At 41.8% G+C, this 27,166-nt stretch overlaps 2 protein-coding genes across 11 annotated transcripts in view; one reads left to right on the top strand and one right to left on the bottom strand.

Moving 5' to 3' along the window:
- ndfip2 (Nedd4 family interacting protein 2) overlaps positions 1 to 19,789 on the bottom strand; it is a 110,614-nt gene extending 90,825 nt beyond the window's left edge. Inside the window, exon 1 of one of the 3 annotated variants that reach the window (XM_059646515.1) lies at positions 19,477 to 19,789. In XM_059646515.1, the coding sequence (XP_059502498.1) occupies positions 19,477 to 19,503 (27 nt within the window). In that variant the 5' untranslated portion in view covers positions 19,504 to 19,789. Of the gene's footprint in view, positions 1 to 4,655; positions 4,728 to 19,476 lie in introns of those variants that run through there. The other 2 variants (XM_059646516.1, XM_059646517.1) reach the window with 2 other exon arrangements.
- Positions 19,790 to 25,104: 5,315 nt separating this feature from the next.
- The window catches only part of rbm26 (RNA binding motif protein 26), an 89,633-nt gene continuing 87,571 nt past the window's right edge, over positions 25,105 to 27,166 (top strand). For all 8 annotated transcript variants that reach the window (XM_059646513.1, XM_059646514.1, XM_048532699.2 and 5 more), the window contains exon 1: positions 25,105 to 25,750. In XM_059646513.1, coding sequence (XP_059502496.1) covers positions 25,692 to 25,750 — 59 coding nt within the window. In that variant the 5' untranslated portion in view covers positions 25,105 to 25,691. The remainder of the gene's footprint in view (positions 25,751 to 27,166) is intronic.

Below are 27,166 nucleotides of genomic sequence, written 5' to 3'. Positions count from 1 at the left end.
GAAGTAATATAAACAATAAATCATCAGGGAAATAGTACAGAGAAATTTGTTAAAAGTTAAAGGCTGACAAGTTCCAAGGATCTAGGACCTAACAATAAGTGGCTGCTGTGATAGTAGATGCACTGGCTTTAATTTTTCAACATTTCCTAGATTCTGAAAACTTTCCACTGATGTGAGAAAATAGTGAATATAATTGTTTTGTTCAAAAAAAAGAGATAATTTTTAAAAAAGGGAGTTACCAGATCAATTAGCTGACAATTGTCATTGTTAAATGGAAGAAATCTATTCTTGGAGATGGTTATAGATGGGATTTTAGAAAATCTTAATGCAATTAGGTGGAGTCAACACTGGAATTTATCCGGCGTGCGAGAAATTCTGTTCATGTACTTCATTAGCATCCTCTGCGAAAGGAACAAGCAACATGGATAAAGGGAGACCTGTAGATGTGGTGTACATGGATTTCTAGCAAGACATTTAAAAGGGGTACACCCTAATGTATATGAACTGAGTGCTCATGGTGCAGAGGGTAACATTATCATGAGTCAAGGATTGGCTAGATAATTGGATGATGCGAGTTAAGATTAAATGTGTTAATTTTGTGCTGGCGGGCTGTAACGAGCACTATGTCACAGGGACTGGGGCCTTAACAATTTACAATTGATAGCAATTACGTGAACGAACAGACTAAGTGAATGGTGCTAAATTTGTTGATGATACCAAGATCAGGTAGAAAATTAAATTACACAGAGGATATAAGGAGTCAGCAAAGGGATACAGACAGGTTAAGTGAGTGGGAAAACATTTGCAAGATGAAGTACACTTTGTGAAAGCATGAATAGAGAGATTTCAGAATTATGTGGTACAGGAGAAGATAGGCTCATTTGTGTATGATTTACAACAAATTAGTATGCTGATACGGCAAATGATCAGAAAAACAAACGGAATAGTATTTAATGAGAAGGAAACAGAACATTAAAGTAGTGAAATTTTTATGAGGGGCATTGGTAAGAGCATGGTGTACAGTTTGAATCTACTGAAGACAGGACAACAGGACATTAAATTAACAACTTTTCAGAAAAGCTTCACTAAACTGATTACAAGAATGAAAAGTTTATCTTGGGAGGAAAAGTTAGGCAGTTTGAGTTTGCACTCATTCAATCTTAGAACAATGAAAGATAATCTTATTTAAATGTAAGATTCTGCAGCAGGTAGATAGGGAAATTTCTCCTTATGGAAGAAACTAGAAATAGCACTCACAATAACGTGTCTCCCATTTAAGACAGAGGAATGAAGTATTTTTTCCCCCCTCAGAGGGTGGCAAGGCTTTGAAAGTCTTTTCACCCAACAGCAGTTGAAGCAGAGTGACTCAGAATTTTTAATGCCGGATTCTTGATTGACAAAGGAATCAAAGGTTAATAGGTGCAGACAGAAAAGTAATGTTGAGGCCGTAATAAGCCACATTCTGATCAAATGGCGGAGCAGGGCCAAGTTGCTTATTCATGTATCTAACATGCTTGTTTGTACTAAAGCTGTGAAGAAGAAAAATAATATGAACACAACACGTTAAAATGTGCAGTCCAAAAATCAATACATAATCTATTTAAAAGCTCAGGAAAGTTCAGTCGAGAGAACTTAATTGGTAGCTTTCTCCTAGAGATGGCCGTATCCCATTCTACATTGGATAACATTGAAAAATCCAAACCAATCAGCTAAATGTCATGGCAGAGATAGTAAAAACTGCTGATACTGAAGTCTGAGTTAACGCAGTGTGGAGCTGGAGAAACACAGCAGGCCAGGCAGCAGAGGAGCAGGAAAACTGATGTTTTAGGTTGGGGCTCTTCAGAGGTCCTGACCCAAAACATCAGCTTCCTGCCCCTCTAATGCTGCCTGATCTCCTGTCTTCCTCCAGCTCCACACTATGTAAAATGACGCGGCAGTTGCCTCTGACCACAAAGAAAAAGGCATTTCACTTTTGACTTTCCAACCAGAATGTCCTGTCTTAAAACAAGGCATTTTTTTCTGTATTCCATAAGCAGCAATGTTGAGGAGAAGGTATATGTACATGCCTCCTTTGAACATTACTAACTCAAGTAACTCCACTCAAAATCAACGTGCCTGCAGCATTTCAGTAAGATTTTTTAAAGTTTGCTGTGACTTGTATTCCAAACTATTTCAAACATTTAAAGACTTATTTGCTGCTATGAGTTTGGGGTGGTGGGATGGGAGTGGGCAGGTTGAACAGTCAGGCATGTAGGGAGGGTTAGAGTTTAGGCCTGACCAAAAATACTAGGAGAATAGGGTAACTGTCTAGTTAATTATAGAACATCAGGTCTAAGTCTCCAACATCGAAGTTAGTGCCCAAAGGATTCTTACTGGAGACTAGGCTGCATCAATCACCAACCAGACCGCCTAAACAACGGCACTTTAGGCTCTGCAAGATGATCATCTACCTTAATTTACTCTAGTAAGCGCAACATCACAAAAATTTGAAAACAAGGGAAGGTGATTCTTTCATGCTGCTACTATGTATTTTCTAAGAACAGGATACTGCTGTCAAGCCAAACAAATGTTCTACCCACCACACAAATGAGGTCTATGAGTTTTTATGTCCGATATATCATATGTGAGGCACATCTGGTGGATTATATCAAAAAGCACAACTCTGAGTAGTCGCATTAGTCTGAATATGAAGCATATGAAACCAGTCCATGTTTTCTTTTAAACAGCATCCAAAGTTAATAGTGATTCTGCAATTATATCACATTTAATGAAGAATCCAGAGCGTGTCAACAGTGACAAAACAACTCATTGAAGTTAACAAATTGGGGTTCCTGAATGGCTCACATGCATTTGCTCGAGGCTACACGTATTCTTACACAGGGTCCAGATAACAGAAATGATGGAATTTTAGTCATTCCTTGTGCTCTTTCAATTCAACAAAATCTGGATACCACTGTTCCCTGATACACTCCCATGCCAATGCCCTGTCCAGAGTCTGCCAACCAACTAATCAGCATTCTGTTTCTAATGTAATGTAAATTGTTGTTCTCTTAAATCTGATTTCTTACGTCGGGCCTGATGAATGCAAGACAACAATTTTCAAAAGCATGTTTTGTTTTTCAGCAACACAAGTTTAAATTTATTAATTTAAACGTTTCACTCACAGCTTGGATGTATGCTTCAAGGAGAAAGTAAATACGGGAGTTAAGAATTAATAAAGTAACAAAAAGACTTATACAGACACTCTATGGAAGGAATTGAAGCTAAAATAAAGCATAGACTAGAAATTGGAAATTTCAAAGTTCAGGGTTGATTTCCTGTATGTTGACTTCAAAGTTAGATGAATTCATGGACAAGAAATGGAATGACCAACTAATAGGATGGATATTAGTAAGAGAGCAAGTATCAAGAACAGTATAACAAATTGATGTATATAGATACAAAACAATTCAAAGGAAGTTCCAGGATGTTGACCCAGTGACCATGAACAACTGGCCTTATCTTTCTAAGTGTTCTCTGGAAGCCCTTTAAGTTAGTGAGTGAAGCAGAAAGTTGCCTTAATTTTATCTTTTGAGATTCTGAGCAGTTTAGCAAGCTGTTCTACATAGCTGTGAACTGAAAAGTCCACAGCAGATAAAGCTGTGTTGTAAGCACTAAAGTCTAGCTTTATTAAAAGGCCCAATAACATTTTTTGAAATGTTTAAAACCAGTAACTCATCATCACACTGAAAAAGAGGGCAAGTCCAACAAAATGCCACATAATGGAAACAATGTTTCATACATACATAGATATTCAGATCTTATTAAAGGCAGAAATGTAGTTTAATACAACTCATTCTCATTTACTGTACATATTTGTCTGAGAACGTTGCTTTATCAACAATTAAACATATGAATGTGGTTGACTTTGTTCTTAATCTAGCAACAATGTTGACAATACATATACACTTCAACAAAGAATGCCTTTAAACAAGCAAAAACTGAGCACCAAGATAGTCGAAATAATGAATCGAGCAAAATCTTGACAATGCTCCTTTTCTGCTGAGGCTGATTCAGACCTAGATGTCCTTGTCTCTCGCCTGGAGAAGGTTCAAATGATAGTTTTTTTTAATCCATTTTTCATTTATATGATAGCACCATTCAATCATAATGTAACAATTACATGTGAGAAGTGGTACCATAGTGCCTACACACTACGACAAGGGCTCACTAAAATAGATTTTGAGTACAGCAGGGCTTGTTCTCGAATATTCTGGAGTTGACCAACAACTGCTGCAAAAGCCACTTCCTGTTAGGCTGAAGCTAAATTAACATGGGTTTGTTTTGCAGAATAAACTGCAAATTGTGAAATATCAATTATGCCAGTACAGAAAGCCAAAACATTCTGTGCTTTTGGTGACAGTGTCCATTCTTCACTTTAAAAAGAATTTCCTCCAGTTCCTCCCAAAAACAGCAACAGAAAGAAGTTGAGCTATGAATTTAAACATACTGCAGCTAAGTTTAACATTTCAACATATTCTGCTACTCTAAACAATGCAACACAGAAGCCACTAACAATATACTGGACCATTTCAATCCCCCAGCTACAGATGATAAACCAAAATTCAAAAGGAACTCCTATATAAACTATTCCAAAAAAAAGTAGCAACAGTTACCTTAGCGAACAAAAGTTTAAAAAATACGTTTTACCACGAGGAGATAAAGGGATGAGATCGGTGGCCATGGGTAGAACTACAAAGGAGGAGAAACTGCTTACCCAGAAAACATTTCGAATGGAAATGCAATAACATGTCAGAAGAATAATGCATTTAGACAAGGAAGTGTGAGTTGCACCAAAATCTGGTGATCATTTGCAATCAAATGAAAAAGTCAAAATCAAAAATTGATAGAAAAGAGTCAGTATTATCTGTTTTGTCCAAAACCTTAGTTATAAAGCGTAACTATCATGTTGTTTCTAAACATCCAAATTCCAAAAATTGAGAGAAACATTTTGTCTTTCCACTTTTGGTCAGACCATCAGCATACTCACTAAACTACTGCAGCTTTAGAGTGGAAACTGCATCATTTCAAAGGAAAGCATGATGGGATGCCAAGTAAGATGACTAATCAGAACAGCAAACCAAATGATGACATTTAACCAGAGTAGAAGTGTAATTCACGCTTAATAGAACCCTAATCTCAAGTGTAATGGTTTGCTATTTTTACATCAAATGTGTGAAAATAAACCAAGGGTTTCATACATCTCTGTTGTGTTAAACTAAGAATTGCTCCTTCATTGCACTTCAAATCATTTACTTGGAAATGGGGTCTATGAAGCACCTATTTAATTCCTGCATTTAGGTGTGTTCTCATTTGCATATAATTAGCAAAAACAAAATTTAAGATTGCCAATTCAGTTCCAGATGCATAAATAACATGGAATAGGAATAGGAATAGGAGGGTCATTGGACTGAATCATTTACTCAGGTTCCCATCGAGCTTGCTCTGATCAACTAGATCATGACTGATTTGAACCCCAACTCTATTTGCTCAGCTTTCTTCTAAGGTATGACACAGCTCCCAAATAAATGCCTTAGTTTGGAATATGCCCAGCAACTCCCACATTTTGGGAGATAATTTCTCTTCTGTACTGAACAGTGTAAAAAAAAAGCATCCCGATTTCATTCCCAAATGGCGCAGCTATAAATTTTAAAAATTATACCTTGCTTTTCTTGATTCCATCGGTATGGTTTCTCTGCATTTAATCTATCAAATACTTTTAACATCTTGATCAGGTCATCATTTAATCTTCCAGAATCAAGGAACAAATTTATGTAATTATCTTTAAAATTTAACATCTACCTAATATCATCCTGGTAAATCTGAACTGCTCTTTCTCCAAAGGTCAATATGTCTTGCTACTTTATAAATCTGGAGTTATCTGACTTGGTCAGTCTCTCAACGACTGCCTCACCATCATCTTCAGACTGGCTGAGATAATAGTCAACCTTCTCCTTTATCATACATTACCACTACCTTCAAATCACTTCTATAATTAAAATTCCAAAAGTTTTTGCTGCTCTGTAGTATCTAGCTTCTTACAATTGAGACAATACTTTGTGTTTTTTAAATCCAAAGTGAACAAACTTCACACTTGCCAAAATTGACCTCCATGTGCCATAGTTTTCCCCATTCTCAATTTGCAAATGGCCTCTACAACTGCCTGCTCCCCTATGTACTATCCACTGTCACTCCTAATTTAGTGACAGTCTGCAGACTTGGATATGCAATTTACTATTTATTCTTGCAGATTATTATCAAATTTAATGAAAGTTTGAGGCTCCAAACACTTTTCAGAAACCCTACTTGACAGTAAGCCCATGCAAGTTCATCGATTCTCAACCCCACGTTAGAGGCCGTCAAAATTTCCACGTGCTCTCAATTACGCTCACTCATTGTGGAACTTCATTTTCTGAAAGATACAATTCATAGATACACATCTCTCTGTTTTATTGATGTAAATGCATTCAAGATTACTGGTAATTTGCAATCAAATTTGTTTTAAATATTGATTTATCATGCACAACACAAATTTCCAAAATGCGAGCTTGAATAAAAAAAGAAAATGATACTACAACTTCAGGAGTTATGCGTTATACAGTTTGTAGCATAACATTCACTTGCCCAAAAGTGCATAAAAACAAGAAGGTGAAGTCACCACCACCGGGCTGAGAGAGAGAGAGAGAGAGAGAGAGAGAGATACAACTGACAGCGAGCTTATTCTAAGGGTCAGCATGCTTCAGGCAAGGGCAAGGTTGTGAAGGCAGGACTTTCATGCAAGAATTGAACACTCGCTGTCAATGTCACTCTGCATTGCTAACTAGCCACCCACTGAACTGAGCTAAATGACCCCCTGAAAGTATGAAAATAATTTGAAATTACAGATTTGACATATTTGAATACACATAAAACAATTGTTCTATATATGGTGTAATATTTGGTAATGTTTATTTTTGATTAAAGCGAAGATGATTGGACATGGCCTCTCTGATCCAAACTTTCAATCTGTATCAATTTCCTATTAAAACAAACGGCACAGTTTTCTGCACAGGCTGTTTTTCAGTTTCTCACTTTATTTTCAGCATATAACTGGAAACCAGATACACATGATGATAATTTATTCTAAACTGTGGTTAATGACTCAGTTAACATCAAACAAAGAGACTTGGAGTACAGGTTCATAACTGCTTGAGGAGCTGCAGGTATATAAGGTAGTAAAGGCAGCATTTGGTACACATGCCTTTATAGGTAAGTGCAGTGAGGATAAGAGTTGGGAGGTCATGTTGCAGCTGTACAGGACATTGGTTCGACCACTTTTGGAATACTGCATTCAATCTGGGTCTCCCTGCTATACGAAGGAAGTTGTGAAACTTGAAACGGTTTAGAAATGATTCACAAGGATGTCACCAGGATTGGAGAGTTTGAGCCATAGGGAGAGGTTGAATAGGGTGAGGCTCAGGGCCGACTACACAGGAGTTTAAAAATTCACATCAGGCATGCATAGTGTGAATAGCCAAGGTCCAAAACCAGACAAAGGTTTCAGGTGAGAGGGCAAAGATTTGAAAGGGTCTTAAAAGGGCAACTTTTTCACACAAGTGTACGGAATGAGCTGCCAAAGGAAGTGGTTGATGCTGGTACAATTTCAATACTTAAAAGGCACTGAATAGGTACATGAAAGGAAAGGTTTAGAGGGATGTGGGCCAAATTCTAGCAAATGGGACTAGACTAATTTAAGATATGTGGTTGACATGGATGAGTTGGACCAAAGGGTCTGTTTCAGTTTTCTCTGCACTTCTCCCCTCATCTTTGCCCCTCTCACCTGTTGACCTGTCCACCCTATGGCTCTTAAATTTTGTAGACCTCTGTCAGGTAACCTTCTCAGGCTTGGTCTTCCCAGTGAAAACAATCCGAATTTATCTAACATCTCCTCATACCTAAAACCCTCCAGACAAGGAAACATCCTGGTAAACTTTCACTCTACCCTCTCCAAAGAATCCATGTCCTTCTGGTATAATGGAGACCAGAACTGCATGCAATGTGGCCTAGCTAAAGTTTCATACAGCTGAAACATAACTTACCAATAATATAGTCAATGACCCTGCCAATGAAAGCATGTATGCTGGATGCCTTCTTGATCACTTTATCTATCTCTGTTGCCACTTTCAGGGATCGATCTATTGGGCTGTACACCCAGATCCTTCTATATGACAATGCTCCTAAGAGTTCTGCCATTCACTGTATAATTCACACCTGAATTTAATCTTGCAAAATTTGTCACCTCGCATTTGTCCAGATTATACTATGTAAAATCCACAGATTTGCTAATAATCAATATATCAAAAGAGCAACACTGGATCGAATCCTGAATATAGTTTTCAGATGAAATGGGATGGCAGAATGTAGAACAGCTGAACAAATCACAAAGACATAATTCAGCCATTATTTCAAAATGTACACTACCTATGGTCCTAAGAAATTGAAAAGTGTTGGTACAAATGCCAATTAGCGTAACAAAAACAAGACAATTTTACAAATGCAGCAAAAAAAATGAATAAGTCCCTGGAATCTGATCAAGTATATCCTAGGCATTTGTGGGAACCTATGGAAGTGATTGAATGGCCCCTTGCTGAGATACTTGTATTATTGATAGCCTCCAGTGAGATGTTGGAGACTGGAAGTTGGCTAGCATGTTGCCATTATTTAAGGAAGGTAGTAAGGGAAAGCTAGATAACTCTTGACTGGCGAGCATGACATCAGTGCTGGGCAACCTGTGGGAGGAGATTCTCAAGGCAACATGATTTCACAGGTTGGTGCAACTTCAAGGGCCGAAAGGCCTGTACTGTGCTGTAATGTTCTAAGTTAATACTATTAATAAAGAAATAAGAAACCAGGATGGAGAAAGGCTTTAATATGGAAAGTAGGCATTTTTTCTTAACAGAAAATAGATATAAACAAAAGACGTTTAATCTAATATTATCTAGATGGACATATAGTATCAGGCACAACAGTATAGATCTTCAAATGTCCATTCGTTAATTTAGAAAGATTTTGATGCTCACAATAAAAAAAGAAACTTGCACTTGAAAAATTTGATTGTCATCTATGTTTCAGTAAAAAAACAAATCAATAGCCTGAACATTCCTATTTAAACAGTGCACATTATGTTGCAAATTATCAAACTAAACATTTTAAAGTCTCAATTTCTGCACTTATTTCATGTTACCTGGCTTCCTGCTTGCCATACTCTCTACGATACGCTAATTAACTCTTTCTCAAAGAAACTTTCAATCAGATACAGCTATTTCTCAACTAGAATCTGAGAAGTACTTGGGAATTTCTTTGTCACTGTCTCTCAGCAAGTACACCTCTTCCAGTTCACTAACATCCATAAAAAAACCCAGTGGAAAATACCACAGACATGCCCACATTTTCCAGCAAGACTTAAAAATAGTTTGGAAGAGGAACTTCCAGCTTGGGGCTGTTAAGAGATGATGCACTTTCTTTCCCCCCTCCTCCCCCCCCGCCACGCAAATCCTACTCTCTGGAAATTAAACGTTAGATGGGCGCTTATGTAAGACCTTATAATGACCTTAATGCCCCAAAGTACTTTATAGATAGCCTTTGGAAACCTAGTCACTTTTAATTCAAGAGAAGTAGCAACCCATTTCGACATGGTGAGCTGCCACAAAGCAGTCACATGATCACCACTAGTTAATCTGTTTTTTCTCATATTGGTCAAGGGATGAATCTTTGCAGGATATTGGGGCTAACTTCCTTGGTCTTCAAAACAGCATAAAGGTGACTTACACATACACCCAAGGGCACAGTCGATCTCAGGTCAATAGTTTATCTCAAAGGCTAGCAGGTTGAGACGATGGCACCTTTGTGGGAAACTCAGTTGATGCAGAAAATGAACTTGTCAATCTGTATTGCAAACTAACCATCCAGCCAAATGACTTAACCAAACCCCATAATCTATCAAATCTCTCTTCAATCTCCTTCTCTCTGATGAGAGCAAGCTCAGCTTCACCAGATATCTTCTCAGCTAAAATCCTTTGTCTGGGAAATCTGTTCAGATAAATCTGCTCTGCACCTTCTCGTGTACTTGCACTGTGACCAGATCTGGACACAATACTCAAGTCCAACCAGAGGGTTATACAGCTCAGCTTAACTTTTCCATTTTTGTATTCAATATTACAAAATATGAAACCTAAGATCTAATATGCTTTGACAATGCTTGCTCAACATGTCCTGTAAGTTTCAAAAGACTTTTGCACATGAATCTCTAGAAGGAAGGGTCCACCGGCTCAGTTGGCTGGATGGTTGGTTTGTGATGCAGAACACCACCAACATCATCGCTCGCTGACACAGTAGCTAAGGTTACCATGAATTCATTTTCTCAACCTCTCCCCTTGCTTGAGGCGTGGTGAGAGTTGGGTTGAACCACCACCGGTCATCTCTCTCATGAGAGAGCAGTCCTATCGTCCGGTAGAACTACAGTGACTCTACCTTTCAGTTCCTGTACACATTGGAACTATGCCATTTAATCTATATTGCTTCGCCCTACTCCTTCTGCCAAAATACATCATCTCACACTTGTTTCTCAATTCCTTTCTGCCACTTGCTTTCCCATTCTGCTAACCTTTTTATCCCCTCTTGCAGTCAACTCGTATTTCCCCATCAGTCACATTTGCTTGTAAAATTTGAAATTTTATTCTGTATTCAAACCATAATTCATATCAAGAACTAACGGTCTTAGCAATGACCCACAGGGAACAACAATACCGCATACTGTCTTCCAGTCTGAAAAACAACCATTTATCACAATCAGAGATAATGGGAACTGCAGATGCTGGAGAATTCCAAGATAATAAAATGTGAGGCTGGATGAACACAGCAGGCCAAGCAGCATCTCAGGAGCACAAAAGCTGACGTTTCGGGCCGAGACCCTTCATCAGAGAGGGGGATGGGGGGAGGGAACTGGAATAAATAGGGAGAGAGGGGGAGGCGGACCGAAGATGGAGAGTAAAGAAGATAGGTGGAGAGAGTGTAGGTGGGGAGGTAGGGAGGGGATAGGTCAATCCAGGGAAGACGGACAGGTCAAGGAGGTGGGATGAGGTTAGTAGGGAGCTGGGGGTGCGGCTTGGGGTGGGAGGAAGGGATGGGTGAGAGGAAGAACCGGTTAGGGAGGCAGAGACAGGTTGGACTGGTTTTGGGATGCAGTGGGTGGGGGGGAAGAGCTGGGCTGGTTGTGTGGTGCAGTGGGGGGAGGGGATGACACTTCCGCCATTTACAATCCGACCCCACCACCCAAGACATTTTTCCATCCCCTCCCCTGTCTGCTTTCCGGAGAGACCACTCTCTCCGTGACTCCCTTGTTCGCTCCACACTGCCCTCCAACCCCACCACACCCGGCACCTTCCCCTGCAACCGCAGGAAATGCTACACTTGTCCCCACACCTCCTCCCTCACCCCCATCCCAGGCCCCAAGATGACATTCCACATTAAGCAGAGGTTCACCTGCACATAGCAGAGGTTCACCTGCACATCTGCCAATGTGGTATACTGCATCCACTGTACCCGGTGCGGCTTCCTCTACATTGGGGAAACCAAGCGGAGGCTTGGGGACCGCTTTGCAGAACACCTCCGCTCAGTTCGCAACAAACAACTGCACCTCCCAGTCGCAAACCATTTCCACTCCACCTCCCATTCTCTTGATGACATGTCCATCATGGGCCTCCTGCACTGCCACAATGATGCCACCCGAAGGTTGCAGGAACAGCAACTCATATTCCGCCTGGGAACCCTGCAGCCATATGGTATCAATGTGGACTTCACCAGTTTCAAAATCTCCCCTTCCCCTACTGCATCCCTAAACCAGCCCAGTTCATCCCCTCCCCCCACTGCACCACACAACCAGCCCAGCTCTTCCCCCGACCCACGGCATCCCAAAACCAGTCCAACCTGTCTCTGCCTCCCTAACCGGTTCTTCCTCTCACCCATCCCTTCCTCCCACCCCTAGCCGCACCTCCATCTACCTACTAACCTCATCCCACCTCCTTGACCTGTCCGTCTTCCCTGGACTGACCTATCCCCTCCCTACCTCCCCACCGACACTCTCTCCACCTATCTTCTTTACTCTCCATCTTCGGTCCGCCTCCCCCTCTCTCCCTATTTATTCCAGTTCCCTCCCCCCATCCCCCTCTCTGATGAAGGGTCTAGGCCCGAAACGTCAGCTTTTGTGCTCCTGAGATGCTGCTTGGCCTGCTGTGTTCATCCAGCCTCACATTTTATTATCATTTATCACAATGTGCTGTTTTCTGTCTTTGTCCTTTTACTTCAAATCCAAGCTGCCATTCATCTTTCTATTCAGAGTCACAATTTTATTAACTAGTCCTTGACTTTGACAAAGGCTTTCTTAAAACCCATATAAACATCCAATGCAGTTTCTTCAATCTTTTGAGTTCCTCCATCAAAAACATTAGTCAAACACAACGTGACATTTACAAATCCGCAATGGCTATCCTCAATTAACTCAAGCATTTCCAACTGCCTGTTTACCCCCAATGCCTGGATTTCTGCTTTCACTGGTGAAACTAGGAAGCGTGCAGTTGCTTGGGCTATCCTTGCATTTTTTTTTGCTCAAATCATGGGACATGCACGTTACTGGCTAGAGCAGTATTTACTGTCCGTCCCTAAATGGCAGTTGAAAGTCAAACACATTGCTATGGGTTGGGAGGGACATCTAGGCCAGACCAGATAAAGATGGCAGATTTCTTTCCTTAAAAGGACATGAGTGAACCAGATGGGTTTTTGCAACAATCAGCAAGAGTTCCATGGCCTGAAGCCCAGATTTTTACCTGAATTCAAACTGAACATCTGCCATTACATGATCTGAACCCGGGTCTGCAGAACATTACCTAGGTTGCTGGATTAATGCTCTAGTGATAATAACACTAGGCCATTGCCTCCCCTGCTAATCCCACATTAAATAAGGGTGTCACAAATGCCAATCTCTAATCCTCTAGCACCCATCCATGTCTTAGTAAAATCAGAAAATTATAGCAAAGCCCTCTGCTATCTCCACCACCTTTAGCAACTGGGGTTGCTGCTGGAAGTCCTGGGATTAATGGTGATCTTGTTCTTTCATTTCAATTATTGCTTCTAAAACCTTACCCAGGAAGATGGTAAACTGACAGGCCTGTAATTATCATAACATGAGCCCATGATTTTTTACCACTGAACTGCGTGTTGGCCACAGTAGAGACCAAATCTATTCATACGAAGAAAATACGAAGAAATTTGTTGAGGCAGAGATTTTACTTATCAATACATTAATCAAAACATATGTGGTTGCACTGTATAACCAATACTGAAATTTGAAATCATATCAATCTAAGAATTTATGGGTAGTAGCCTCATTGTTGCTTAATCTATTTCTTTGGTGTAATCTATACTTGTTCAGCAAGGTATTTCTAACTCCCAAACTTGGGAGAATGAATCAAATAAATGTCTGTAGGGGAACATCCAAGGAACAGCAATCATGATATCAAAAGTTTCTGCTTAGCCACATAAAAGGACATGAGCAATCCACAGTCAAAACAGCTCCTGGAGGACAGAATTTCAGTGGACTTAAACAGATCCAGCCAAAGTAAATTGAAATCAAACAGTGCAGTCAAAATTCTAATAGAATAATGTGCTATCTTAAGAAGATGCTGCAAGTACAATCAAGACATATTTCTGGGAAGAAAAGTAGGACAACAAAACCTATGTATGACTAAAACAACAAAGAATAAGATGAAATGAAAAGAAAATGTGCATTGAATTGGTGTCATCTTAATTATACAAATGAGAATCAATCCGTATGTAGAAAACTCCAAGGAAATGAAAAATGAGTAAGAAACAAGGGGATAACAAGGAGGCAGCATTCGAAGGGGAACCCGAAGTCTTCTATCAACATAAATAATACAAGGGTAATAAGAGATGAAGTGGAGCAGATGAAGGACCACTAGAGGATTTAGGCACAGAGGCAACAGCCAGGGCTGATTTGTACCTGTACAAATCCGAAAAAGAGGGGCTGGTGAGATACCTCCTCAATCTATTTTTCAATCAGCACTGAAAGGTCAGCTGCACTTAAAGTTGATAAATCACGAAGGGGGATGGAATGCATTCAAAGATACTGAGGGAAGTGTTGAAATTACAAAAGCGCAACCCATATTCTTCAAACTTCTCACGTTTGGACTGAAGAACTTCAAGCACTATATTCTTGTTCAAGACAAAGTGCAAGGATTAATGCATCAACTTCAGGCTAAACAGTTCAACATTGGTGGCAGTAAAACGTTTAACAAATGATGATCCTGGATAAAATTAACAGTCACTGGATAAAGATAGATAGTTAAGGAAAATTAAATCATGATGCTATCTGTTTCGCTGTCATTCATCCATTGTCATTCCAACTGTAAAATCTGGGCCATTGGGTTTAGGAGCAAACAAATACTAGCCAACCATCCCAACAAATCAAATGTACTTGCAAATACGAAGATCTAATGTTTAGGCTGTGAGTGGTTATTAAATCTCAACTGTGGTATTACAAAAAAGGGGCAACTGATCTAATTCCTGAATGCAGAAAACGCACCGGCTACATTTCTCAAATTGATCTGCAAACCTGAGGTGCAGAATCAGTGAATTAAGTTGAAACGTGCCAGGTTTCCAATAGTGGAATACCCAATACTTAAACAAAATTCCCATTCTCTGCATTTATAATCCAGGTTCTCTATTTGAGCCCACAATTTACTTAACACAAGGTTCAATGGTTGTGTCTAGTATTTGACAGCACTGAAGGAAAAACTGTATTTAATACAACACTACAAGGTGAACACATTGTATTAGCAAAGACCAAGAGATCTCTTGACAAGAGTTTACAGGACTCTGATTGTCGGTTGACCTGTTGCAGGTTCAAGCAGATAAGAACTCTTGTTAAAACTACAGCTTTGAATAAACAAGCAAACATTAGATACAGTGATTTTTCAGTTTAAAAGAGTAGCTAATGGCACTAAAATATAGAACATAGAACATAGAACATAGAACATAGAACACTACAGGCCCTTCGGCCCTCCATGTTGTGCCAACCTGTCATACCGATCTCAAGCCCGTCTAACCTACACTATTCCACTTACGTCCATATGCTTGTCCAATGACGACTTAAATGTACCTAAAGTTGGCAAATCTACCACAGTTGCAGGCAAAGCATTCCATTCCCTGACTACTCTCTGAGTAAAGAAACTACCTCTGACATCTGTTCTATATCTTTCACGCCTCAGTTTAAAGCTATGCCCCCTTGTGCTCGCCGTCACCATCCTAGGAAAACGGCTTTCCCTATCCACCCTATCTAACCCTCTGATTATTTTATATGTTTCAATTAAGCCACCTCTCAACCTTCTCTCTAATGAAAACCGCCTCAAGTCCCTCAGCCTTTCCTCGTAAGACCTTCCCTCCATACCAGACAACATCCTAGTAAATCTCCTCTGCACCCTTTCCAAAGCTTCCACATCCTTCTTATAGTGCGGTGACCAGAACTGCACGCAATACTCCAAGTGCGGCCGCACCAGAGTTTTGTACAGCTTCACCATAACCTCTTGGTTCCGGAACTCGATCCCTCTATTAATCAAAGCTAAAACACTGTATGCCTTCTTAACAGCCCTGTCAACCTGGGTGGCAACTTTCAAGGATCTGTGTACGTGGACACCGAGATCTCTCTGCTCATCTACACTACTAAGAATCTTACCATCAGCCCTGTACTTTGCCTTCCGGTTACTCCTTCCAAAGTGCATCACCTCACACTTGTCCGCATTAAACTCCATTTGCCACCTCTCAGCCCAGCTCTGCAGCTTATCTATGTCTCTCTGCAACCTACAGCATCCTTTGTCACTATCCACAACTCCACTGACCTTAGTGTCGTCTGAAAATTTACTGACCCATCCTTCTACGCCCTCATCCAGGTCATTTATAAAAATGACAAACACCGACCCTTGCGGTACACCACTAGTAACTGGTCTCCAGGATGAACATTTCCCATCAACTACCACCCTCTGTCTTCTTTCAGCAAGCCAATTTCCGATCCAAACTGCTATGTCTCCCACAATTCCATTCCTCCGCATTTTGTACAATAGCCTACTGTGGGGAACCTTATCAAACGCCTTGCTGAAATCCATAAACACCACATCAACTGGTTTACTCTCATCTACCTGTTTGGTCAGCTTTTCGAAGAACTCAATTAGGTTTGTGAGGCACGACCTTCCCTTCACAAAACCGTGCTTTTCTAGATGCTTATAACTGCTATCCCTTATAACCTTTTCCAACACTTTACCAACAACTGAGGTAAAGCTCACTGGTCTATAGTTACTAGGGTTGTCTCTACTCCCCTTCTTGAACAGGGGAACCACATTTGCTATCCTCCAGTCATCTGGCACTATTCCTTTAGACAATGACGAGTTAAAGATCAATGCCAAAGGCTCGGCAATCTCCTCCCTGGCTTCCCAGAGGATCCGAGGATAAATCTCATCTGGCCCAGGCGACTTATCTATCTTCACCCTCTGAAGGATTTCTAATACCTCTTCCGTGTGAACCTCAATCCCACCTAGTCTAGTAGCCTGTATCTCAGTATTCTCCTCGACAACATTGTCATTTTCTAGAGTGAATACTGTTGAAAAATATTCATTTAGCGCTTCCCCTATCTCATCTGACTCCACGCACAACTTACCACGACTATCCTTGATTGGGCCTAATCTTACTTTCGTCATTCTTTTATTCCTTAAATACCTATAGAAAGCCTTAGGGTTTACCCTGATCCTATCCGCCAACAACTTCTCATATCTCCTCCTGGCTCTTCTGAGCTCTCTCTTTAGGTCTTTCCTGGCTACCTCATGGCCCTCAAGTGCCCTAACTGAGCCTTCACATCTCATCCTAACATAAGCCTTCTTCTTCCTCTTGACCAGAGATTCCACCTCCTTCGTAAACCATGGCTCCTGCACTCTACAGCTTCCTCCCTGCCTGACAGGTACATACTTATCTAGGACACACAGGAGCTTTTCCTTGAATAAGCTCCACATTTCTACTGTGCCCATCCCCTGCAGTTTCCTTCCCCATCCTATGCTCCCTAAATCTTGCCTAATCTCATCGTAATTGCCTTTCCCCCCAGCTATAACTCTTGCCCAGTGGTATACACCTATCCCTTTCCATCACTAAAGTAAACATAACAGAATTGTGATCGCTATCAAAGTGCTCACCTACTTCCAAATCTAACACCTGGCCAGGCTCATTACCCAGTACCAAATCTAATGTGGCTTCGCCCCTTGTTGGCCTATCTACATATGTTGGAAAATTAAGACGATTTTATGCTAGTTTTCAGGTTTTTTTTAAAACAAAGTATAAACAACTTTCAAGCATAACGGTATCTATAAATAGAAATGCCAGATGAATTTCACACTGAAGTCAAACAGGAAGATGTCTGCAAACCAAAAACAGTCTTTGCTTGTCATTCCACTTCTACCTGAACTATTCTCTCAAGTCAAGCAAACAACCTACATCGTTGTTGTTTATTCAACCCTCAGCTCAGTTTGATTCCTTATTCTCTCAATCCGCAAGGTCCCTTAATTTCACTTCTAAAAATTTACTCATCTCCTGTCCTCTCCTACCAAAACATCAAACAGCCGTCATTTCTATATTCAACAGCGTGCTAACTGGCCTTCCACTGATAGTCCTTAAAATCATTGACTTGTACAATACTTTCACACGTGCATCTTAATTGCAATAAGTCCTGCGCATTCGCTATCTTCATCCTTATCACTCAACAATGGCTCCCAGCACTTAAATTTAAAAACTCATTTTTCTTCTAAAATCATTTAATTACTTCTTCTACTATTCTGTCAGTCAATCTCACGAGCCATATATCCTTCCTAATCACAATGTTCCTTTGACCCTAGTCATCTGTGAATTCCCAATACTTTATCACTGACAAAAGAATATGTCACCTCAGTCCAACTCTCTGAAATACCTTTCAAAGACTCGGTCACTTCACTTCTCACACTTCCCTTCAGAACCTTCAGTCTTTTTCCAGAAGGTTTTAATAATTCTGACAATATTTCCCCAATAGGTGCAGCATTCCATTTCCTTATGCATGTTGACCAGTACTTTAGAATATTTATTTCCATTAAATGCACTCTATGAAGAAACTACTTTTGTCAACCCCATAACTGAGGTGTTTGAGTGTTTTCACAAGCTAATGATACAGCCCATCATCACAAATATAGACGGAAACTAGAACCAAATGAAAATAGATCAGAATGGTTTTGGGAAAGCATTCAACAACCACACAATCAAGAAGATTTCATAAATATGACAATTATTGCTGCTTCCGAACACATCTGACAAAGGTACTACGTACTAAAACACTAAGGTGAATTTTACTGCTACGAACAATATTGAATTCGTTTCAGCCTGTTACATTAATTTTCAATGTCAATTAACAACATTAATATGACATTACTCTAGTTCATTGATCACCAAATAAAATAATTTTAAAATCCATTAATTCTCCAGATGGAGCAACAGAGTGAGCCATTTCGTTAAAATTGATCCTTTAGGACAAGGTCACCAAGCTCCTTAGTTAAAGAAGGTGTATGTAAAAGCTTGTTACATTTACTTTACATGACTTTAAAGTACATAGTTAACTACGTAAGACAAACAAATCTACAATTCTTTTCCAGCAGTTTCTCTACAAACAGGAAATTCATATTAGTGACAGGCTAGCTTGTGATATTTTGTCTTCACAGCAGAAATCTGACAAGACAACAAAACTTGATCCGTCAGTGCAGCGTACAGTCCCATGCACCACCTGTCATCTGCCGAACTACAGCTTGCAACTGTCTGGAGGTGGATTTCAAGAGGCACATTAAAAACACACACAACCAGTCGCATCTCCTCCTCCACAAAAACCCACACTGACAGCCAGTCACTTGTGCTCGGTGCAGTGGGATTGGCACCGACGGGGATAGAAAACACATAGACACTGTAAAATATCCTACTATTGAAACAAAACAAAATGTAAACACGATGGACACGGGCGCATTTCTTACATTTACAGTTGTAGACGGCGGGGGCGGCTGACCTCGTCTCCGCCCTCAAAAAAAAGGAGAAAAATCAGAAGGAAGCACGATCAAGACGTGCAATCCTATTCCGGGAACAGAGGAGGGTAGGGACCGTTAAGTTAAACCTTTACGGAGATGGGGTGGCACGGCATCGAAGAGCAAAGCTGAAACATGGCACGGGGTGAACTGGCTCCTTCGATCCAGGGACGTGCGTTGTCTCGCACTGCGTGGAAGTAAAGCACCCCACCGTGTGTCTGCGCTGTCATGGGCGCCTGTTTGATGGTGAACTCACCACTTGGTAGCGGCTGCAGGCCTCCATTGCTGTCTCTCGCTGCCTGGGCGTCCGCCTTACACACGTCCGTTAGTCGCGCTCGGGCTCCTTTTCCTACCGCCCAAACTCCACCTCCTCCAATAACCTTGCTTCCTTTTCTTCTTAATCAAATGTGTCTCTGTTGTACACGCACCATCCCCAGCCCCGGCGATTCGAAAATCAACGACCCACAGATCAAAGGGCACGAACAAAAAACAAATCCACCAGCGAACAGACTCCCGGCTCTACGTCTGCGCGAAATCAGCCGACACGGCCCTTTGTGACGTCTCTCTTCCACCCCTTGAGCCGGAGTGGGGCATTTCCGAGGGCCCCGCCCACTTTACCGTTGGCCACGCCCTTCAGCCCCAGGCCCCTCCCCCTCGCCGTCAACCCGTCAGCGAAGCTCCAGCTGGGGTAGCAAATGTTCCGTGACTGAGAAAATGTTGCTGTTGTCAGCGATTTCCTTTGGAGTTCCCCTGCTGGAAACATTGCTCCCCGAGGTAGTGATTACCCCAGAGAGCGACAAATCTCCTCCATCTCAAACCACATCCTTAAAAAGGGAAAAAAAATTGCAAACGATAGATTAGCAGTTGGTTCTGAATGGAAAGATCCACGAAACTTTTTTTTCTCTCTTTGATGGGTGATGTCGGTTCAGATTCCTGGCTCCTTCAGAAAAATTATTTTCGGGTTCACCCAGTCTCCTGCTTGGTCACCCGCTGCAGCTGGAAAATTAAACATTCCTTTCTTCTCTGAAGTCTTTCAACGTGTTATCTCTTTCCAAATCAATGTCTGTTTCAACTTTCCCAAAACTTCTTTCCATTAGGCTTCAGCCCTCACCTCATTGCTAAAACGCCTTTTAACAAAGTCAGAAATTATATCAAAAATGGCTATGACCTTTCATGTGGTCCAGAGGCTTTTACACAGATGACATCTAGCCCCAATGCCTCTCTATCGTCTCTGAATGGGACTACAGTTCCTACATTCAATTCTTACCAAACCTCATAGAGCCAAAGAAACATCTGCAAAGGTTTCTCTTCCCAGTCTAAGCTTTGACATCCCTCAGGATCTTCAGCTCGTTCCTAATTCTCAGTCTGCGTGAGTGACCCTCAGCAACTTAATAATAGGTTGTACTGAATGCTGACAACAAGCTCTATTTCATCAACACCTTTGTTGTTGAACGGAGCCATGATGTGGAGAAGCCGAAGTTGGACTGGGGTGGATAAAGTCTGAAGTCACACGACACCAGGGTTATAGTCCAACAGGTTCATTTGAAATCACAAGCGTTCGTAACGCGGCCCCATCCGACAAGTGCACCTGACGAAAGGGCTCCTCTCCTAAAGCTTGTGATTTCAAATAAACCTGTTGGGCTATAACCCGTGTGGTGACTTCTGACTTTATCATTGAAGGTTTTGCAAATTCTAGGGAACTGAAATAAGCACCAAAAATGGTGGAAAAACTCTGCAGGTCTGGTAACATCTCTGTAGATTGAAACAGTTAACATTTCAAGTCTAAAGTGACTTCTTTGGAATATTTTTAAATTTATCACAATGCCTGTCCAACATATAATGCAGGATAAGGAGAAACTGCTGGAGATTAGATGTAGGAATGGAATAGGCCACGAAGGACTTTGAAAACGAGGGACAGAATTTTGAAAACAAGGCATTGCTTCACTAGGAACAATAATCCTTAACTCAGGTTCAAATGCTACAACTGATTATACTCAGGGCTTGTCTGATCATGCTTTGGGATGTTTGGCTATATAACTAGTGTTCTATAAATGTCAGTTGTCTTCACTAAGCAGACCACGTGTTTGGTTCATATGTGCATCCAACAATCGGATCAAGGTTGCTCTGCATTTTCAAATGGAATCCAAATATTACTCTCCGTGACTAGCATATGTCCCAGAAATATCTCAACTTCTGTGACTGTTGTGGATGGGTAATGCTTTACCTGACAGAAAGTTACAGGATGAAACATTGCCTTCAGAAAGCAGTGGGTAAGATTTGCTCAAGACCTGAAACAACTCAACAATCTCTTATTGATTGGAGCAGAAACTCTCCCCTGACATACAAGGTTCAATATATTAAGTTGGAAAACTGGAAAATCAGGAAAATTGTATGTGATGTGCACCAACAAGTACAGACCAAATGTAACAATTAGAAGCATAAAGAGCAAAATAACCTCCACAATAAATTTGTTCTGTCTTTCATCCATTGTGCATTTAAAAAAATTCAAATCACTAAACCATGCTTCTTGTATCTTTTCCTAAGCTACATCTCACTCATTCCCTGACCTGCAGTGGTTTCCAATTCCAGATTGTAATTTTGTTGCCTAACCCTTTCTTTTTAATCTTTTCTGCAGCCTCTTGAAAACTTGCCATTCCTCTGACATTAGCATATTTTGCCTTTCACAATTGCTTCATTCCTCTGGCAGTTATGCTTTCAGACACCTGGGCCCCAAGATGTTTAAGATCAGCACTTCAGGCGTGGTCTCTCACATAAACAAAAGTTTCTGTCTTGTTGCAGCAAGCTTGGTGAAAGGCCTCTACACTGAAGTCTGAAGGAAAATGGATTGGCGTAACAAACCAGATCAAAATATTGGTTAGCAGTTTCACTCTGCTGCACTGCTGCCAATGCCAAGAAAATCTAGCCTTGTGAAACAATTAACTATTTTAAGAAGGAGATTGTAATGCAAAGTCCATATATATTAGCAGGTGTACTCACATAAAGCAGAAAAGGTTGATGATTAGCCATGATCTAGAATATTGAAGTAAGCTCAAAGGGTCTGAATGGCCTATTCCTGTTTTTATGTTTCTCTAACTAAATATATCATATTACTCATGGAGATCTGCAATCATGGAACCTTGCTTTGTGCTTAGTTAGCTGATCTTATCTATGATCAAAGTCAATTAGCTCAATTATGACATATTACTTTGTGTTCTCCTGAGTTGTAAATTTCATCCAAGGGTAAGTAACGTTTGCACTAGAAGCAAAGAGTCTGTAACAACCCTTGGTACCAGTGAGCAAAGAGGACAAAAATGAAGCCAGCTTTGTGCTGCTCTTTACTGTACGATGCTGCCTGTTGGAAGTGCACACATGGGCATGTTGAGTTATGGTTAATAGTGCTTCATAATTACAGCCTTGTATTTAAATATCCTGCTGAAATTGCTCAGCATCACACTACAGCAGAAATTTGAAATGGTATAGAGCCAATGAAGCACCTGTGGAATTGCTATCCAGTGTAAATCACTACTTGCTCGGAAGAGAGCAAATTTTGCAACATCAATCATATGAAAGAAGTCACTTACAGTGTGCTTCTGTTTATGTTGGGCTTGTGTGCAAAAAGATTTAACTTAGTTGATGACATGTGCACATCAAAAAGAATTAGCTATGTGAAGACTTTGAATCTGCACATATCTCCAGCACGGTTCCAATGTAAACTGTGATCTTCAAAAGAGGAAACTGGAGTGAAAAGGGGAACTTTGTTGAGAGAGGAATAAAAAAAAGAATGGTTGAATCTAAAAGCAAACATAACACTGACTACAAAAGCATTTTATAGCGATTCAGAACAATAAAAAAATTTACTTTGCTTTTTTATATTAATCTGTGTGTCTTTGACCCTCTATTCACCAGTACTGCAGCTGCCAATGTGCACCATCACAATCTCACATTTATTATTGGTTGTCACCAGTAAAGTTCTTACTCTCTCCCACCATGGCAGGTCCTTGGATATCTATCCATCTTTGCACCTTTAAATCTGTCCTTTTCCTGACATCTTTTCCCTCCTCCTTTTCCCAATTTCCCCAACCCCTTTACCCTCACCCTCTGCCTAATCCTCCCCTCTCTGGCCGCCTTCCTCTCTCCCAGCACCACACCTCTCCCTCTCATTTATCTCACTTCCCCTTGATGATTGACGCCCCCTTACCACCCACCACCCAACTTTCTTCAACCCCACCCACCTTTCACCCTTACTGGTTCTTGCCCCAGCCAACTCTCCACCTTTTACACCACCTTCTCCCTCGCACTCTTTTATCCCTAACCAAATCTTTTACCCCCAACCCTTTTTACCCTCCTCCCCATACCTTTACCTTAGTCCCTTTTGCCCTATCCACATCCTTCCCTTTTCCTGTCCCCAGTCTATCTTTACCCTCACTGCTCCCTGCCATTCCTACACTCCCATCCTCTTCCTCACATCCTCCTTCCCTCTCCACCACCATCTTCCTCCATACTCCCTGCTTCCCTCCCTTTCCATTTCTCCCCTATCTGTTCCCCAACTGCCCTCTCCCATTCCCCCTCCCTTTACCTTTTTACCCTTTCCCCTCACTTTTTCTTCCCTACCCACTCACACCTTTACCTCTTCCCACCTATACCCTCCCCCTTTCTGGACTTTCGCATTCCCCTTTCCCCCATTTACCTCCCATTCCCATCTACCCATCCACCACTCCCCTTCCCCCAGCCCCTGACCCCACTACCCTCATCTCCCTTCTCCGGCGACCCCCATCTCACACTCCACCTCTCCCTCTCCCCTTCCCCCACTCCCCTCTTCTGCCACTCACCCTCTCCAACTCTCAAATTCTGCCACTCCCCTGTACGTCCACTCACCCTCCTCTTCCCCAACTCCCCCCATCTCCCTTTCCCCATCTCTGCTCCCCAATCCATCAATTGCCCTTCCAGCGCTCCCCTCAACTGCCCTTCCCCCACTCCCCATTCACTATTGCCCCTCTGCATTCACCCCTCCCCTAAACCCACTCTCTTGTATTCTTTCCCAATACTGTTTCCCTTCCCCATCTCCACCTCCCTTTCCCACAATCCTGTCTCCCTCATTCTCCATCCCCTCTCTCTTTCCCACACTTCCCTCTCCACCTTGCACCCACTCCTCCCTGCCCATCTCCCCTTACGCAACTGCCCTCCCCTCCCTAACTCCCCCATTCCCCTCCCACGCCACTCCCCATTCCCCTCCCACGCCACTCCCCATTCCCCAATCCCACTCTCCTTCCCCCATTCCTCTCTTCCCCCATTCCCCTTCCCAACTCCCCTTGACTTTTCTGACCGGGGACATCTCCCTACCATACGCCCCTCCTTTTCTACCACTCCTCTCCCGAGTCACCCCATCACCGTTCTCCCCACCCCTCTCTCTTCCCATGTGTGTGCCCAACTCCTTTCCCCACACTCCCCCCTCTAATTACCTCCAATCTCCCCGTTCCGCCACCCCTTCCACTGATTCCCCATCTCCCTTTTCCCCTTACACCCCTCCAACTCCCCTTCCCCCCGACTCCTGCCATCTCCCCTTCTCCCCACAGCTCTGCCTCAACTGCTATCACCCCTTCCCCCGACTCCCTTACGCCCCTCAACCCCTTGCTCACACACCATCCTCCCTTCATCCCCTATTCCCCACCTCCTCTCTCGACATCACCTTTTCCACTAGCCCTTCATCCCCTATCCCACTTCCTTTCCCCCAGGCTCTTCACTGTCTGTGTGCGTGTGTGTGTGTGTGCGCGTGCCTGTTGAAATTTGGATGCGTCCTCCAGATGGATCGATACACACACACATTCTCACCACGCCCCCGTAGTCAGCCAGCAGGAAACCTCGCGAGATATGTGTGCGGGCCGAGAGTAGGAAGCCGCCATTTTCTGAATGCTCTCGCCAAGAGCGAGAAATGTTAAGAGTTAGCCTGGGCCCAGCTGGTGAAATACTCCTGACGCTTGCGAGTGGGGGGCGGAACGATTTTTTTTAAAAAAAGGAAAGAAAAAGTCTCAAACTCTTAACACTGTTGGCGTGCTGCGCAGGCCTGTACGTTTTTTTTAAAGTAAAAAGATATTTTTTAAAATATTTTTTGCAGGCCCTGTCTCTGGTCGTGTGTGTGGACACGTTGAGCATCCGGAGCCGCAGCTGCTATTTGTAAATTTTTGTTTTCGTTATTAGAAAGGGGGTAAAGAGCCTTTCGTTTCGATGTTCGGTCTTTGATTTCCCCACCCCCTTCTCCCTCCAAAGGGGGAAGACGAAACAACCCCCCAGTTCGTTTAGGTCATAAAGCATCCCCCTGCCCCGCCACTTGCCACTTTCCTCCGTCCCGATCTTTCCTGCTTCCCCCCCCCTCCCTCGTCAACAAATTGTTTAGTGTTTGACAAGAGCCGATCGGCCTCTGTTATCTCCCACCGCCCCCCAAAAAAACCTTCTCCCTTTCCAAGCTTGGTCACAATGATGATAGAAAATCTCGATGCCCTCAAGTCGTGGCTCACCAAGACCCTGGAACCTATGTAAGTACCAGCGAGTTTGGACGATCTCAGTGCATATCCGGGTAGTTAAAGGAGATAGATTCCACGGGGTTATTGCAGAGTTATTGTAGTTCATTTTGGGGGAAGAGGGTTGGAGGTGGTGGATAGTCAAGGGAACGAAATCGGTGATCCTGCAAACAAAACTCGCTCAACTTCAGAATTCAGCAATAGTATTTCGTCGGCTGTAGTTCTGCAAAATTGGTTTAGTCCCTTAACATTTCGGACATGTCGATCATTTTCAAGTTTTTATCTGAAGGATGGTGCGTTGTTTATATCTATTTTTAACACTGCTGGCACATGGTGAGTACTTTTTTGGCTGATGTGTCGTAAGCATTCACTCTCCATTGCACAGTATTGAATACGCTTGAGATGTTCATCGATACCTGTACGTTGATTGGAGGGTGTTTTTTTTTTAACAAGTTGCGTTTCTGCAGCAACATTGAATTGAACGTCGAGAAGCCTTCCCCTGCGATGTAGTCCAGTTCAACAGTATCTCTTCGCACGTGATCATGAGATTTACAAGGGTTTTTAATCTTGATTTGTGCGGCAAGTAACAATTTTTGTCCTTAGCAGTGTAAATGCGTTTCTAAGTGACTGTTGTAATTTGCATTTTATAATATTTGAAGCCTATCCACTGGCCGAGTTGTTGATGCACATGTATTGCACCTTGTTATTTAAAATATTCATCGAATACCTGCTTGAAGCCATTAAGCCAAGTTTTTAGTGTTTATTTTAATCAAACTGTTGGGACTTGAACCTTGGTCTCTTGGCTCAGAGGTAAGGACACTACCGCTGTGCTACGTGGGCCCTGATTTCTTCATACATTTGTCAACTTGTAGGTGATTTTGCTTGAAAGTAGTTGATTATTATCTTACATGATAATGCCTTCCCCTTTCATTTCTTTGAACCTGAACAATTATTTTAAGAAATCAAGTCTGCTCTTAAACTTCTTAGTTGGCTACAAGTAAGTACTCAATGTGTGCACTATTTCAGTTAGTCATTTCTTGTGGCAGGTGAAGTCAACAGACCATGAATTATACTTAGTGTAACACAGTTCTCAAAAACCACATGCTGAATAGATTTCATGTCTTAAAAGCAAAGTTATACCATCTCCAAGATCTGCTTCAATATTTTCACTAAATGTTTTTAATCTACTGCATCCTGACCTTTGTTTTTGACACTTGTCTTAGTATCTTTTTCTCCATCTTCCCGCCCTGTTTATGGTGTTCCTTCCCATGATTGTCTAGATGTGTAGAACATCAACTGAAAATACGGATCTCCATTTTGCAGGTCATGTCAGTGAGACCTGTGCACTTCAAAAAGGCAGATTTTAACAATGGGATCACAAAACTGTAAAACTAATTTTACTACTCTTGCCTTTCGTGGGCATGATGCACA

This window comes from Stegostoma tigrinum, chromosome 6, assembly GCF_030684315.1.
Source record: "Stegostoma tigrinum isolate sSteTig4 chromosome 6, sSteTig4.hap1, whole genome shotgun sequence".
Lineage (NCBI taxonomy): Eukaryota > Metazoa > Chordata > Chondrichthyes > Orectolobiformes > Stegostomatidae > Stegostoma > Stegostoma tigrinum.
The sequence above is the reverse complement of the archived record's forward strand: the minus strand, read 5'-3'. Positions and strand labels throughout refer to the sequence as shown.